Genomic DNA, 17,043 nt, shown 5'->3' with positions numbered 1-17,043 from the left:
AGTTGGTGGGGGCTTTCCTGTTCTTCTACTATAGGGGAAATCTATGTGGTCGCTCAGAGTCAACAATGATTTGATGACATCTAATCAATCAATCACTATATACAACCAGGTCAGCTCATCAGCCCTCCTGACCCAGTTGCACTCCAAGGCCATCGCAAGCTGCTTCTCCCAGATTCTCTCTCCTTTTTCTGACTCACACCAGCACAACAGCAGTCAAGCCAGGCCTCTAAACCCCATATGCCACAGCATGCAAAGCACACTCTCAGTCCTTGGCATCTCTGGGTTTTACTGTTTTTAAATTAAATTGTTGACACTGATGGGAAAGATCAGAACAGGGCAGGAGCCTCCAACTTGGTGCCCTCCAGCTCGGGATGTTAGGACCCAGAGTCCCACCGATTTGGAAAGGACCATGCTGGGAAGAGCGCAAGCAGACGGGGCTGTTCGGACGCAAAAGCCACCCCGGCGTCGGAGAGCTTGCTGCGTCGGCTGCACATCATCAGGGACGCCAGCAGGGATTAAATTCCCCCGCGCAGCCCCCGACAGCCGCGGAGCAAGGTTCAGCGGGCCGAAACGGGTCTCGCGGCTACGGCGGGGCCGCCTCCCTCCCGGGCGAAGGGCGAGGGGGTCTCTCCCGCTCCCTTCCCCGCGGTGCCAGCTTCGTCCATCTGTCCCGGCGGCGTTTCCCTTCGCCCTCGCTCCAGTGGCCCACTTGGCCCGGGCCCGGTGTTTGGCAGGCGGTCGCAGCTCGCCCCCGCCGCCCCGGACGCCTCCCTCGCCCTGCCCCCCCCCGCGCCCTGGCTGTTCTGCCCACCCCACCCCCCGCCGCTGTGTCACTCGGGTCTCCATGGAGACGGGAATCAACAGCCGAGCCTCGCCCGGACGGCCGCGCCGCCCTTCCCTCAGCAGCGCGTTCTGCAAGGCGCAGCGCGGCGGACGGCGAGCGGGGTAAGCAGCGCGCGCGCGGGGCGGCCCAGGGGAAGCCGGGGTGGGCTAGGGACGGCTCCAGCTGGATCCCGAGGCCGGGGGAGCGACTGGGTTTGCAGTCGGAATCGCGGCGGATCCTTCGCCTCTCGCTTCCCACGAGCGCCGCTGCAGCTGCAGCTGCAGCGACGCGCCCTGCTCCCGTTCAACCGGGGTGCACACCCGGCGGCCTCTGCGCATCCCTTCTCCAAACCGCCTCTCCCTCTCTCTTTCTATTTCGTGCATGAAGATGCTCATTCAGAATGTCGCAGCGCCTTTCTGGGCGCGCTTCCTTGCAAATCAGCCCCACTGACATCTCTGTCATAGATGGCAATGGACAATGGACCGGTTCCCAGAACCTGACACCCTCCAGATGCTCCGGAGTCGGACCCACATCCCCCATGATTTTTGGCCAGTTGGCAGAGGGTGAAGGGCCCCCCGGGAGGGCGCCATGTTGGAGACAGTGCTAGAAGCTTTCCTTTTTTGTTGTGTGCAGCGCAGACAACATGGTGACGTCATTTTGCTCTAGACTAATTAATTCGGAATACGGTCTTGTTTCTAGTTTTTCGACCAGGCTGTATTGAAAATGTTAGAAAATCCACTCTCTCCGCTATCCTAATGCTCTGATTGCGATGCTTGTCTCTCTCAGGTATCTCTAAGTCCTGCGAATGGTCTTGGTTTCCCATTAGTTGTGGCTGGATGCCCGTTCCTCTCCCTGGATCTGTCTGCTCCCACTGTAGGGCTGTTCAATCCTGACCCCTTAGAACACTGTCCTTGGTCCCCGCTGCCGTTTGTTTGCCTTTATGATTGTTAATAAGGATGCAGAGGAAGCAGAAATGTCATCTTGAGATGTACAGATTTTAACTGCAGATGCAGAGAGATATGCAGAAATGGTATTTAGATCAATCTGCTTGATGCTTGATGCTTTTTGTTTGAGTAATTTGAAAATGGCAAGTTAAGCTCTAACAGGGCAAGTTAAGCTTAGCTGAGCTTTACCTATGGATTTCCACTGGTACATTTTACATTTACAACCTCAGAACCTTTTCATTCTGGACTAATCTGTCTGTATGACAAGATCCTGTTCTGCGCTCTTGTTTATAAGCCTGAGGAGCAATTATGAGGCTGGATCAACAGCTGACCCAACTATTTCAACAAGTCAATAGACTTGAGATGACCCTTTGTATATGGACTATTGAGGAACATAGGGCCACCTTAGGTCCATCTTGGACAAGATGCCTGGCATTCACTTTTACATCCTTGCAAGAATTGCAAGCCAGTCTACAAGAAAAGTCCCAGATGCATTCTTTTAACACCTCCAGTTTAAAGGATCAAGTAGCAAGTGATGCCAAGGCATCTTTGCACAAAACCTTACAACCTTGTTATCAGAGTAGACAAGATAGAGGCAGAAGCTAAAGATCTGCTGGGTTGCATTAGATCTGTCCAAGGGTTTCTGAATGCTCCTGATGCAATGATCACAAAAACAACAAGCGCTTATTTCCTTTTCTAAACCAGGCCATCTACATTTTGGTAGCATTTCAGTTTAAGCACTGATCCTGGCTATTGAAAACAAACCCCAGCGTGGAGAAGCACCTTGTTTTGCAGTTTCACATCTGCCATCTTGAGACATGATTTTGTGCCTGGCTCTGGCACACAGAAGTCTAGAGTAGGGGCAGGAATCTGTGTTCTTTTCTGGGCCACGAAGCTGCAACTCCCAGCATTCCCATCCAGCTTGGCCAATAGAATGCTGGGGGATTCAGATCAGTAAGATCTGGAGGGCCACACAGTCCTCACCCATGCTAGTGACAAACAGGCTTGATCCTGGAAAATTGTCTGGAATGATAGCCCCGTTCCTAAAAGAGCTTGCTTCTGATTTTTTATTCTGTATTCCTGGTCCTTATGACCATAGGTCAAGAGCCTAAGAGTCTGAAAAGAGCAGTTAAGCATCCCATGTAAAAATGTGCTTAGCTGTCCTTCAGTCTATCTGCATTTCATATCCTAGCAGGAATGAGTTGAGCAAGAGATACTCCTGTGACTGGGAGTTGCTTCTGGGTCAGTGATAGAGTATATATTTCTCCTGATTTTAGTGAACCAGCCAAAGCTGGAGAACAGACAGTGGGGTGTTGCAGCCCTCTGAGGTGAACAGGGCTGCAAATTTTAGGACTGGCATCTATTAGATAAGCTTGTGTGATTGCGGGTGGCTTTGTTCCCATCACAGAGCTAAGTCAGTAAATATGCATAAGTCTACCTTGCAGATCTGTTCATATTGATGCATAGAAAAGGTCCCTGGGAAGAAAAAACAAAACTATGAGGTCCTCTCAGGTATCCCAATAGGGTTAAGGATCAGAGATTATGCTCCCTGGCTGTCCACCCATCAAACGGACAAGAACAGCTTTTCTAAAGATGGAGTTTGCCAAGTTGCAAATTAATAAAAGCAATTTTGAATATTCACTTGTTGATTAACTCTTTACCATAGTCTTCCCCAACATAATGTGTATGGCACCTCTGTCCTCCAGAATTCCAGGGAAGAAAGCCAGTTTGGTCTAGTGGCTAAGGCAATGGGCTAGGAACCAGGAGGCTGTGAGTTCTAGTCCCACCTTAGGCATGAAAGCCGGCTGGGTGACCCTGGGCCAGTCGCTGTCTCTCAGCCCAGCTCACCTCACAGGGTTGCTGTTGTGGGGAAAATAGGAGGAGGAAGGAGGATTAGGTATGTTTGCTGCCTTGAGTTATTTATAAAAATAATAAAGGCGGGATACAAAATAAATAAATAAAAATAAATAAGTAGGCCAAAATTAGAGAGAAAGTGCATATATTTATTGTACATTTATATATGGTTCTGGGCAGCTTACACAGACATTAACATAGAAAATCCAAAGAATAAACACCACCATTATCAGCATAGAAAATTCTGGATAAAAAAAAGATACTCTGAGGGTCTTTCTAGGTTTTAATGAGGACAGGTCAGCATTACCTCCCATGGCAATTTATTTTACAGTATAGAACTCAGCACACACAGGTATCTGTACACAGAATGGGTCTCAGGGAGTACGACAGCTCTGCAAAGTGGGTAGAGCTGCATTATGCATGTGGCTTCAGCCCAAACTTATTTTTTTTCCTGCATGTGTGGAGGTGATGTTTTTAGAGGCTATTCTTTTTTTCCCTTTGTTTTTTAAAACAACATGAATCTTATTTTAAGATGTAGATTACAGATATGTTTCTTTCCCAAAGCAGCAGAAAACACACTGCCAATTTTAGAGGGTCCAAAGAAAGAAATTTGTATCTGAGGGTGGAGAATGACTAGCCCAAAAGATACAATTCCCATATAAAAGCCAATTTGTTTGTTTGCTTGTTTGTTATTTTTTGTAGCATGACCAACTCAAAGGAAGCTAGAGGGTGGGTTACAGCAAGTTGAAATGGTAAACACAACATAAAATAAAGCTAAATTTAAAAAACAACAATAGCCATAATCAATCTTCCTCCACAATGGACAAGTTAGCTCGGGTTAAGTCTATCATACGTTGCAGTGCATTTCAGAAGGTGTTCAGAAGACCAGCATTGCTGGTCAAAAAGTCATGGAAATTCAAAATCCATGCAAAAGACTCAAAACTCCGGAGACCAGCTAACTAGAATCTGAAACTGTGACTCAACATGAGTTTGTAAGCTTTTATTTAAAGCTAACTATGGTTTGGTCTGATGAACTCTAGCATGGCAGTGGCCATTGTTCTGCCTTGAGGAGTGGAACTGCACTGTGGAAGGAGAAATGAATGCTGATAGGAGTATAAGTGAAAGCCAATAATGAGGTCTTAACTGTGCCTTGCTTGTGGTCCATCTTTGGAATTTGAAACGTGGTTTGGATTCTTCTTGATGTGATTGTTAGTGCAAACAGTGGGTTCGGCCTGATGTCTGAAATGAGCCAGGATGTTGGGTGGGGAGGCCCTGTCAGTGCACACTTGTATGTTTGTTTATGTATCCAGGATCTTTGGAGAGAATGCAACTGGCCCAACCGTGCGAGTTAGGCAATCTGCTGAAAGAGTCCCTGTGTACCTTGAACAGGGCTTGAGCAAATACCTTGAGCGACTGCAAAACAGAAGGAGTGTTTGAAATAAAGACAATAACTTGGAGCCATCACCCATGATGTGGCTGAATCACAATCTGCAGAACAATCATCGTTCTGGGGACAACAGGGCTCTTGCTCACACTCAACATATAGAATGTGAAGAGCAGCTGCATGTGTGTGTTTGTGCTTGTGTTTGACTGCAAATTACAGAGGAAGTGTGAATTCCCTAAATATTGAAGGACTTGAACTGAATGGGGATACTAGAGGCCTCCATAGAAAAATGTGTCTTTTACTGTGTGCCTCTCCAGATCCTTGTCCATTTTTAAAAATGACATAGAGTTGTTCCTGGAAATCTGCCCCCATATCAGGAGCCTGTGTGTGTAAAGAAAAGCCAAAGCTCTTTATGAAGTCTAGGTCTGTGACCTATAATAAAATTGGATTCAGTCAGAATTCATGCAGTGGATTCCTATGTTCGCAGTACAGTGTAACAATTTTGCATCCACTGCATTTATTTCGGTGCATGCAGGTATGTCTTGGTCAATCTGTGTCCATCTTTCTCCTCCTTCTTTTGTCATCCCCTCTCAGATGCCCCCAACCCTGGAGCTGGTGGTGAAGCAGAGATAAGAATGAATGCATAAACACTCCCTCTCACACACACATCCGCACATGTCTCTGTGCGGAGTTCAGGACACACCATCCTCCCTGCCGCAACAGCATCCAAAGATCACAACCCACCCGTAGCAACAGTTGCCAGGCAACACAAACTCTGGCCACACCAACAGCCAAACTCACATGTCTGTTTTTGTTTAATGTCAGGCCGTAACTATGGTCTTGGATCTGGCAAAATCCCAGGCTGGCTGGTGCCCTAACAGGGGAAGCAGGGCTGCTGAGGGCAAATGCTTAGGAACGATGGGCAGGGTTATTCAAGAGCAGTGACAGAGCAAAGCCCCTGCTGATTTCTTGCAGGGAATTAGTACCTTGGATAGCCTCCCTTTCTGCCTTGCAGTCAGTGTTGGGCAGAGCCAGCTCTACTGTTGGGCAGAGGGAAGCACCTGCCTCAGGCAGCAGATCTGGGATGTCAGGAAAGGTAGCAAAGTGTTCCTTATATAATGCCTTTTCTTTCTTTTTTTTCTGTCAAAGGTTTCTTTAGCTTAAATAATTTGGCTCACTTTGGGCAACTGGCAAGAATTGGGGGGTGGGGGGAACAGTGCCGCTTGCTATGCCACCTGGACTGCACAATGTCTCGGGAGAGCCAGGGAAGAGATCTTCACTCAGGACTCAGTGAGAAAGTAGTCCTTTGCCTAACCTTACCCCTGGGGTAATTCTTGAGTAGACTTTGTCCCTTCTTGGAGAGACCAAAGCTTGGGCAGCTCATAGGTTGACTGACATTGCAGAGAATTAATGGCCTTCAATCTGGAGGCCAGAAATAAGAGTAAATCAGTAGAACTTTGCACTGCAGTAAACACACAGAAGAAGGCATGGCTCTTGTGGTTATTTAAACATATGTGGCAAAGGTTGCCACCCTGAAATCCTTTTTGTTTTTCTTCTGAGTAGTGGTGGTGGCCCATGGAGACTGTGGAAGCCTCACTGACCTTTCTCCTGAGCCCAGAGAGAAACCAAGAGATTGATGGTTTCTTTCTGCTAATGGTTTCTCCCTCCCTCTGAGTAAGCTGTTCTCTATTATTAATTCAAGCAGAGAAGCTATTAGTTTGCTAGAAGAATGCAGGGTGGTATGTGAGTGTGTGCGCAAAAGTGTGTCTGTTTATCAGTACGCTGATTTATACACACAGCTTCCAAATCAGTACTAGTTGTGGCTCTTCAGGCTAGAAAGGTTTAAAGTAATTCTTGCATCACAGCAAAACCTGAGAACCTTCCATTAATCATTATATAGTGGTTTTACTATAGAATGCAAAACTAATGATTGATGCCTACAAAATTTCTGACTCAGCTGAATCAATCCAGGTGATCAATGGCATGAGGGATGTTGCAGCGAGATCCCCCTCACATCCTACACAATTTCTATTTAGTGGCATTCCAAATTGCCTCCCTTTCAGTCCAATATTTAGGGTTGTGTTTTTTTTACAATACAACTACAGCTTTATAGTTTAACAGTATAGTATTTTTACAATACTCTATTATGTCTTTAGCATATTTAGAGGTTTTATTATTTTTATTTTATTTGATACTTAAAAAAGAAAACACCACTGAGAAAGAGAAGCAGAACGGGAAAAAAAGAACGAAAAACAATGGAATAAAAGGAAACAGCATTAAATAAATAGAAAAGAGGTTCACAAGTATTATAAAACTGAATGAAATGGAGTAACAATTTTGAGATAACGTAAATTTTGTCCTATGTGTACTTAAATACCTTATATCATTTAAAAACTTCAGATCATTATTAAAACCAAGTTAATGTGCAATTATAAAGGATGATCATTGGCCTGATACAAATAAAAATAAAGGTTACAATAATTTCTGTCTAAACTTAAAAAAAAATCTTTAGCAAATCAAAATCTAAGCGTTAGGATCTTACGTTAGAAGAAACACAAACTTTATGTATGGAATTATAATCGAAAAATGGTTTCCAAATTCAGACGGATTGTTATTTTGGACATCAAAGCATATTCCCCACAACTTGATTTGCCATTCTTCTATAGAGGGAATTATATGCAATTTGCAATAAGGAGCAACTTTTTGATCCAATGCTGAAGAACATTTCAAATAATTTCTGTCTCATATGTCTTACTCTTTCTGTTTTTTGATTGCTCTTTATGTAACAACTTGGAACAGATTTGTTTTTTCTTGCTTCAGGCAGAGGGGTGGAAATAACAAGGAAGCAGAATTGGGCTAAGCATAGGAGTAACTTCCTAATAAAATTGAAACATAAATTCAAACAGCAGAACAGACTTTCTCAGAAAATGGGGGACCCTTTTTAGTGGAGATGCTTAAGGAAGGGACCATCAGCCTTCTGCCAGGAATTCAGGATTTACAGTAAACAGGGCTCTGATAAGAAACCATGTTTTGTTGGCTAAGATAGATTAATGTGTGCATTTTCATGCACAAAGCCTCCAGACCTGCAGCAGATATGGCTTTGGCACAAAAAAAGTGGTCAAGCCTGATCTAAAGGAATTCTTGTATAATTAGAAAACTTGAAAGCCCTCCAGTCATCCTTAGGTAGCATCTCTGATATAATTAACTCAATAGTATCCCTGATTAGTATCACTAATTATTCATACCTACACAATTTCTGTTTAATTGCATTCCAATTAAATAGACTGCAGTCACTGCAGAAAAAAATCTAGAAGGAATATGTACCATTAATTGCTCTGACTTAGTGGGGAGATCCTCTTAAGATGTATTGTAGCATTCTGCTCATCTTTGGTTTTCATGATTCCCATCCATCACCCACGTTTGACCTCTGAAATGAAACAAATAAAGGATTGACTGACTTTTAGCACAGTGGATCTGGATTCCATCCCACAACCATTTTGCAGAAAAGCAGTTACATAAACTGGCTTGAAGACAGCCTCAGAGAGGAGGGAGGAGGTAACATCAGAGAGGTTTTAGAAAATCTGTATGAGGTGTAGGCAACCTGGAGGCCTCAGAGTACAACTTGCACAATAACTTGCCCTTGGCCCCAGTGGATGAAATTTTTTTCCTCTTAAAAGTTGTTTTGGATTCTTATAGATTAGAAGTAATGTGCTAGGGATTTTTAAAATTTAATTTAATTTTATTTATCAAATTTTTATTACCGCCCATCTCCCCCCCAAAGGAGGGACTCTGGGCGGTTTTGATTCCACTAGGATGCAATTCCACTAGGAATTGCATCCTAGTGGTTGGGACAGAAGAAGACTGTGGGAGGGGCTAGAAAGAGAAGGTGGGGTGTTGTCCTTTCTCTTCTCTTGATGTTCCCTCCTCCTCCTCCTCCTCCCTCTTCTGTCCTTCTCTTCCCCTTCACACATCAGGCTGCAGAAAAGGGAGAGAATCTTCTTTCAAGGGGATTAACTGATTGCAAAGGGCTTTTGAAATAAGGTCCAACAGCCACATATTTTATTTGTTACATATTTAGTTATTCATTTGGTATCTCACCTTTTCTTTAAGAGCTCCGAGTGGCTTGTGAGGACAGGGTTCACTCCTTATTTTATTCCTACAATAAGAACCATGCAAGAGAGGTTGTGTTGTGATGGAGTGACTGGCCCAAAGTCACCCCGTGAGCTTCATGACCAGTGGGGAGGTCCAGCCTGAGTGACTCTATCTCACCTCAGTGTCTTACACAACATACCAGACTAGCATATGAGTTGCCTTACCCTGCCAGGTTGCCTTACCCTGCCATTGGCCCAAGTGGGGTGGAACTAAAGTCCAAAAGCATTTGGAGGGCATTGGGTTGCCTCCCTCTTCCAACATCTGGGATGTTACTCATATTGCCTACAGCCTGGATCTGAACAGATGTTCCTGTGTTTTGAAAGGGCACAATGGCCGAGAGCACAGACATGGCAACCTTGCAGGAAAGCTTCCGGAAATTTGCCATCTATGGAGACACCAAAGCGACGGGGCATGAAATGAATGGCAAGAACTGGGCCAAGCTGTGCAAAGATTGTAAAGTGATTGATGGAAAAGGGGTTACCAGCACCGACGTGGACATTGTCTTCAGCAAGGTGAAGTAAGTGTCTCTTCTGTGGTAGCTTCTTGACAAGGCTTAACTTCTGAAGCAGAGGAGCTCTGAAATGAGAGTTTTCAAACAAATGTAGAACACAACACTGAAGCTTATTAACACTGTATTTTTAATGATTTGTCTGTTCATTTGATATATTGTCTTTCTTCCAGGAGCTTTAGGCAACATATCCTCCAAAACTTTAATCTTCTCCCCACTTAAATAAGAATAACACAGGAGAGACTGTCTTAAAAGCTTTTTTTCCTCCTTAGTAATGTGAATTATATATGCTAAATCAGCTTCCTGGTGATTTAGGGTAGTGAGGAATTTCTGGAGGACACTCTTGTTCAAAATGTTCCAAAAATCCACATTACAGGTGTGGAGAGATAGGAACTTTGCACATGTTTAGAACAGATATATTTTTTTGGTCAAGCACAGGATGGAAAACATTCTACTGGACAGAATTGTGATTTCAGTTGATGTGTCAAATGCCAGCTTCAAACAAATAACAATACTGATTTAGCTCTGGATGGTGTTGTACTCCCCCGTAGGGTTTGCAACCTGAGAATTTTTCTGTCTTCTCACCTTTTATTTCAACAGTAGGTGGAGGCTACAGCTGGAAGAGCCTTTTGTACAAATATACCAGTGGCATCCTTTCCTAGATCAGGAAGCAGGGTCTTGTCACCTCATGGTTGGCCTACTGCAACTTTTTCTACCTGGGGTTCCTCTTGATGGCCATTTGGAAACTTAGACTGGTACAGGGGAGGTAGTTATGGGTGTACTTAGCCCAGGTAACATCGCTGCTCCAGGAGATGATGCATTGGCATTCCAATTCAAAGGGCTGGTTGTCATCTTTATATCCCTACATGGCTCAGGACAGGATAGCTTCAAGAACGCTTTCTCCTAAATGAATCTTCCTGTCAATGAGATCAGGGAAAGAGGGATTGCTGAAGCCTCTGTGTTCAAGGAATTCCATCCACAGAGGTCCTGTGATTGAGATTTCTCAGTGGTGGCCCCCCTTCGGGGAAACAGCTTGCCCTAAACATCTGGACCAAGAGCCAGTTTGGTGTAGTGGTTAAGGCACTTAACCACTACACCAAGGAGGAGGCCAGGAGACCATGAGTTGTAGTCCCGTTTTAGGCCAAAGCCAGCTGGGTGACTTTGGGCCAGTCACTCTCTCTCAGCCCTAGGAAGGAGGCAAGGGCAAACTTCTTCTGAAAAACCTTGCCAAGAAAACTGCAGGGACTTGTCCAGGCGGTCGCCAGGAGTCAAAAACTGACTTGAAGGCATACACACACAAACCTATGGACCATGACCACCTCTTGCTGGGTTTTCTCAGGACTGTAAAGACATGGCTCTTTAAAAAAGCATTTGGAGGATGTTGAGATCAGGCCTGCCCCTGCTGGATGGCACTGATACTGTTTTTGAGATTATATGATTGTGTATTGTGTTTTAAGGTTGTGATGATTGTCCATCACTCAGAGCCTGCAGGAATGGTGCAGTGTAGAAATTACAATAAATAAAAATAAATCACACACACACAAACCCCACCCAATTTTCTTGGCTGAATGCCAACTTCCACTTGGCACAGCTGAGGATCACATCTGCGTTTCTAAGAAGACCAAACTGTTCTGATTTGATCCAAAATATTGGCAGAATTTCTTTTGCTAGTACTCCTTTTGCTCAACATCATCTGTTGTTTGAGAGGTTAAGTCCTTAGATCTGGCAGAAAATGTAGCTTAGTCTGCTAGCCTGGTTTGTTTGTAAAATAAAGGCCTTGACTGCAGGAGCAAACAGATTTATTGGAGGGAAGAGAGATATTGTTGGGATTGAAACCTTCTCAGATGTCACCTTCACCTTCACCTTCACCTTCCAAATCCAAATTTTGTAGGGGTTCCTTGCATTTACTCTGTGGTTTTAGAGGTATGTGGGGCCTCTGTTTAGGGACTAGTGGCACTGCGGTGAATTTTCATGTCTTGGGACCGGGTTATTTACGGGATCATCTCTCCCCAATTGTTTCTACCAATCCCACCTGGTCCAGCAGGAGGGGCATAATCCGGGTGCCATCAGCTAAAAGGAGTGTCAGCTGGCACAGCCCAGGAGGAGGGCCTTTTCTGCCATGGTGCCCTACCTGAGATTAGGTTAGCCCCAACCCTGCTGGCCTTTTGCAAGACCCTAAAAACTTGGTTTTGTGCCCACGCCTGGGGCCCCAGCAGTGTGATAGAGCCCATTTCTTAGCTTTGTTGATGGTTACTTTATGAAGCTCGGCTGATATATTTTTTTATTTTATATTATGTATTTTATTGTTTTTATCTATTGTACTGTAAGCTACCCAGAGTTACTTATGTGAGATGGGCAGCTATATAAATCGAATAAATAAAAAAATAAATTTATAAATAAATAAATTTTTGAAGTGCAGGGATGTCCTCCTGACATTCTCAGTTCCTGCCTCCAAAGAGAACCCAGTCACACTCCCAAGATACTATTTATATTCAAAGAAACCAGACCACAGGTTATAAAACACATGTATCCAAAATAAAGAAATAAACAACTAAACCTCCCCTTGCCATGAAGCATATGGAAGATGACTGCAATTCTTGAGGAGTGACCTGAGACTAAGCCCCTGGAAAGTGGCGTAACTTAACTTCTTTATGCGGGTGTAAATGCTGAGGAAAACACTGAGATTTAACTACATATATTCAGCCCCTTGAGACCCAGTTTGGTGTAGTGATGAAGGCACCAGGCTAGAAACCGGGAGACTGTGAGCTCTAGTCCCACCTGAGGCACAAAGCCAGCTGGGTGACCTTGGGCCAGTGCCTCTCTCTGAGCCCTAGGAAGGAGGCAATGGCAACCCTCTTCTGAAAAACCTTGCCAAGAAAACTGCAGGGACTTGTCCAGGCAGTCTCCAAGAATCAGACATGATTGAATGGATTAAAAAAAAAAAACCAGGCCCTTAAAATAGCCCCTTTTGTTTTTCATGAGAAATACAAATCATGTTGCAAATAAGGATCAGCATTTCAGCTGCTTGTGTGAAGCTGGAAATGCCGCATGCCAAGGTGAAACCAAGAAGTTAAACACCAGTGTCTGTGTGATGGTTTACCATCCGCTGTCCTAATCTGTGCACAACATCAGCATTTGAAGCCTTTGTTATCACCTCAGTTGCTCGTGGGAGCAGGCAGATGCCCTTCCGACACATTACAAATTACAGTTTGGTGGCAACTTTCAGAGGACCTCCCAGGGACGCATCCAAGGATCCCAAGGGGCATACACAGAAGCAGCACCTAAAAGTGATGGAAGGGTGAATCAATCTGTGCGGCTGTGTTCTATTCTGTACCACGGCATGGAATCGGGAGCTAGACTGGTTCCCTCTGGCAGGCGCAGCAAACGAATCTCCCCAGTCACTTTCATCACCTCCAAGTTAGTGCCTGTTTCTCCCAAGCCCAGCAGGTGGCCACATCTGACTGACTTTGTCTGGCCTTGGGAGCTGAGCAGAGTTGAGAATGTCGGTACTTGGATGGAAGACGGTCCAGGAATTTCAGCACAGTAGGCAGAGGTGTCCATGGGTGGCGGCGGCTGGCAGTGTATGATTGTACATGGACTTAATCACAAAGAATCAATCTTGACTTGAAGGAGACCTTGCCTTGAAAGCAGCAGCCTCCGTAGCAAATATATGTTGACATATGCAGGGAGGTTTCATTGCACTGATGCTGAGCTACCCACTTGGGTCCTGACGTCTGAGCCAGGGATATAAGTGCCAGCAATTGCATGGTGATTTCACCATGGATGTTTCCCTTGCCTTAAATGTGTTTTCTCTGTAGTTTTTCCTCTCCCCTTCTATTTATTCTTTCTTCTGTTTATGGGGATAAAGAGGCAGATGCCAACCAACCAGAAGTGGTCCTGTCCTGCGAGTTGTCTATGAACCCCTTGTTCCCATGCTGTTACAGAGCAAAGTCGTCCCGAGTCATCAGCTACGAGGAGTTCAAGCAGGCCTTGGAAGAACTGGCGCCAAAGAGGTTTAAGGACAAAAGCAATGAGGAGGCTTTTGAATCCATCTGCCAACTGGTGGTAGGCAAAGAACCAACCAACGTGGGCGTCACTGTGAGTGTTGCTCCCCTCTGGGAGGGAGGGAGGGAGGGAGGGAGTGAAGAAAGGAAGGAAAGAAGGAAAGAAGGAAAGAAGGAAAGAAGGAAAGAAGGAAAGAAGGAAAGAAAGAAGGAAGGAAGGAAGGAAGGAAGGAAGGAAGGAAGGAAGGAAGGAAGGGCAGAACAGGATGCCACAGGAGTCAAGTGCCATGGAAACTGGCCTATACATGACAGAACTAGGAGATGGGCAGGTTCTAAGATATGGAAGAATACTGGGTTGGTGGTTTGCTGGGAATTTTGGGAATTGTAATCCTAACACTGAGTAACAGCGTTCCGTGTAGTCATGCCGGCCACATGACCACGGAAGTGTCTACTGACAAACGCCGGCTCTTTGGCTTTGAAATGGAGATGAGCACCGCCCCCTTGAGTCGGACACGACTGGACTTAATGTCAAGGGAAGCCTTTACCTTTACCTTTAATCCTAACACTACCCAAAGATGTACTGGACTCACTCCATGGGAACTTGGTAGTATTATAAATAAATACATAAGTAAAGGGAAGGAGGCAGTCTTACACAGGTGGTCAATGTTTGCTGGCTAGAATCTACACTTCATGCTTTCTGCAGAAGGCTGAGGACCACAGTGGGGGAAATAGCCAAGATTTCCCTTTATTTCCTTTTTCTTTGATGGGAGGTCTTTGAGGTTTTTTTTTTAAATCCTTGTTAAGCTTTTAGAAATCACAGAAATTATAGACTTGTAGCATTGGAAGGGATCACAAGGATCACCTAAGCCAACCTTCTGCTGTGTGCAGGAGAACCAGTTAAACCATCCACGAGAGGTGGATGTCCAGCCTCTTTGAAAAACCTCCAGAACTGGAGAACCCACAACTTCCCATATGTGGTATAGATCTTACCATCAGGAAGTTTTTCTTTATATTCAAACAAAATGTAAGTTGCTGAAACTTCTAGGTCGTGTATTGTGTTCCTGTATCAGAATGGTGGGAAACCACTCTTCCAACGTTTAGCAAATGTAATGGCTTGGTTCGAAGGGTTTGGGAAGGCCATGAAGAAAAGGTCCAGGATGGCATACAGCCCTAGGGATGTAGGTTGCCCACTGGGTCTTATTAGACAGGTGGTGTGAATGCTCAAACTCCTCTCCAGCATGGCAGTGATGATGATGGCGGTTGGGCGTTAGTCAAAGGTGGCTTCTGAGCTTTGCCTTGCCTTTGTGATTTTCAGAAAGCCAAGACCGTGGGGGCTGTGGAGAGGCTGACAGACACCTCCAAGTACACCGGCTCCCACAAGGAACGCTTCGACGAGAGCGGGAAGGGCAAAGGAAAGAGTGGGCGGGAGAACATCGTAGACAACAGTGGCTACGTATCGGCTTACAAGAATGCTGGCACCTATGACGCCAAAGTGAAGAAATAAGGGCAACTAACTCAGCACATGCCTGTGCCGAAGAAGGGAGCACCCCAGTGACGCACCCTTGCATGGGGGAGGGTGTAGGCTTCTTGCTGGGCCTACTCCCTGGCTCTGAGTTGTAAAATGGAAGGGTTGCTGCTGTTCTCCACCTTGGCCTGGCCTTCTGCTTCCCACACCCCCAGACTTGCACCTGTAATGCTCTCTTGTCTCAGATTTCAGCCCCATGCTCTTCCTCACCCCTCAATGGCTTCTCAGGCTTTGCCAACCCACCCACTCGCTCAGCTGGGACCCTCAAGACTAAATATGGCTCCCTTGGGAAAAGCTTCTTGGTTGAACTTCTGCTGGTCACGTAGCAGCTGTTAAAGGCACCGGGGATCTGTCAGGGAAACAGGGTGGCCGCCTTCCCCACAACTCGCAGACCTCTGAGAATGGCTCATCAACCTCGCTGTGTGGGCCAGCGCTCAAGTCCTCTCACCTGGCCTGTAACCACCCTCACCAACTGGGTTGGACTGCAGCTCCCATTGTGCATAGCCCATGTGGCACTCTTGTCTGGCGTAATGGGAGTTGTAGTCCCACGCATCTGAAGGGTGACTGGTTGGGGAACCCAGCCCTCTGGCGTCATTTCACTGCTTCCAAGCTGTATAAGTAAAGCTGTATATGAATAAAGCACTACTAAACATATTCCCCAAATTACTGGAACCTGCTGTCTTGTAGATCCTCTTCCCCTCACCCATCAGAGGGGTTCTATGGCCCTCCCACTGTGGCTGAAGTATGCCTGGTTACACTAAACCATGGTTTGTTCAGCCACGCTTACTCAATAAACTCCTGCTGGCTGAGTTACAGGAATATGTGAAGCTAAACCCAAACAAAACAGCTTATGGTTCAGTGGAATCTCCATCTTTCAGCATTCCTTAAGACTGGGCCAGGAGGCCTTGGGCTCCAGCAATATCTGGAAGGACACAGTTTCCCTTCCTTTGAACTAAGCCATGATGTGTGGACATCATGACTGGATTGTGATTTAGCACAGTGTTTCCCAACCTTGGCAACTTTAAGATGCTGGCTGGGGAATTCTGGGAGTTGAAGTCCACACATCTTAAAATGGCCAAGGTTGAGAAACACTGATTTGGCATGAGAAGCCAACTAAGCTGCACTGGACCTTCTCCAGGACTGTTCCTGTTGTGAGGCATGTGAGCTAGCTACCATCTCCTCCCTGGCATGTTCTGCCTCCCCCTTCCAAGAGAACTTAGCTGGCATCTCTTCCTCTTGCTCTTGAGCTATTTCTGTGTGGTGGAAAAGGTAGGAAAATGGTAGGGGAGTTGTTCTGCTGCCAGCCTGGGATTCCCTGCCTTTCTGGGGCTCGCTTTTCTCTGGGCCTCTGGGGATCCTTGGTGGCCAGGGTCCCAGCTGCTGGTTTTATGGCACTGCTCCTATTTTCTCTCTCACATTAGTCTCTGATTGGTTTTCCCAGCATGGATTCCTCCTCCCTGCCTCTCTTTTGGCTTGTGCATCTGGGCAAATGGCACTCCCAAGGGTGCAGGCGACATGACATCATGGGCACCATCACATCATCACTCAAATGGGGCAAAAGACATAATTTGCATCATTTGTGTAATGATCCAACACACATGATGTGGCTTGTACCAGATGCCCATGGGCTTCATCGCTACCCCACTAAGCTGGCACAATTCTTCTGTTCTTCCTTCCAGTGGGTCAGCCTTCCTTTTCCAGGAGAAAATGGCTGATTTTTAACTAGTTCTTGCTCTCCAGAAGGATACCCAGGTTGGATTCACACACTGAACTTAGCCATATTGTAGTTTGCTTGATTTTTAGTGCAGTATGTTAGGTCAACCCGGTCACTGAGGCTTGCAAAGCAGTG

General features: G+C 45.7%; 1 protein-coding gene across 1 annotated transcript; it reads left to right on the top strand.

Annotated features, from left to right (window-relative positions):
- Positions 1-831: 831 nt before the first annotated feature.
- Positions 832-15,866, top strand: TPPP3 (tubulin polymerization promoting protein family member 3). Its single transcript, XM_063313225.1, has 4 exons — positions 832-945; positions 9,481-9,674; positions 13,610-13,763; positions 14,985-15,866. Exons 2-4 carry the CDS (start codon positions 9,487-9,489, stop codon positions 15,171-15,173), a joined length of 531 nt encoding a protein of 176 aa, XP_063169295.1. The 5' UTR covers positions 832-945; positions 9,481-9,486; the 3' UTR covers positions 15,174-15,866.
- The last annotated feature ends 1,177 nt before the right edge of the window (positions 15,867-17,043 follow it).

This window comes from Candoia aspera, chromosome 11, assembly GCF_035149785.1.
Source record: "Candoia aspera isolate rCanAsp1 chromosome 11, rCanAsp1.hap2, whole genome shotgun sequence".
Lineage (NCBI taxonomy): Eukaryota > Metazoa > Chordata > Lepidosauria > Squamata > Boidae > Candoia > Candoia aspera.
The sequence above is the reverse complement of the archived record's forward strand: the minus strand, read 5'-3'. Positions and strand labels throughout refer to the sequence as shown.

What these genes read in the sequence shown, in the direction of transcription:
- TPPP3 (XM_063313225.1), top strand. Translation starts at nt 9,487, where the DNA reads ATGGCCGAGAGCACAGACATGGCAACCTTGCAGGAAAGCTTCCGGAAA. An exon ending in ATTGTCTTCAGCAAGGTGAA is followed by an intron (nt 9,675 to 13,609) that starts GTAAGTGTCTCT and finishes ATGCTGTTACAG; the next exon opens with AGCAAAGTCGTCCCGAGTCA. An exon ending in CAACCAACGTGGGCGTCACT is followed by an intron (nt 13,764 to 14,984) that starts GTGAGTGTTGCT and finishes TGTGATTTTCAG; the next exon opens with AAAGCCAAGACCGTGGGGGC.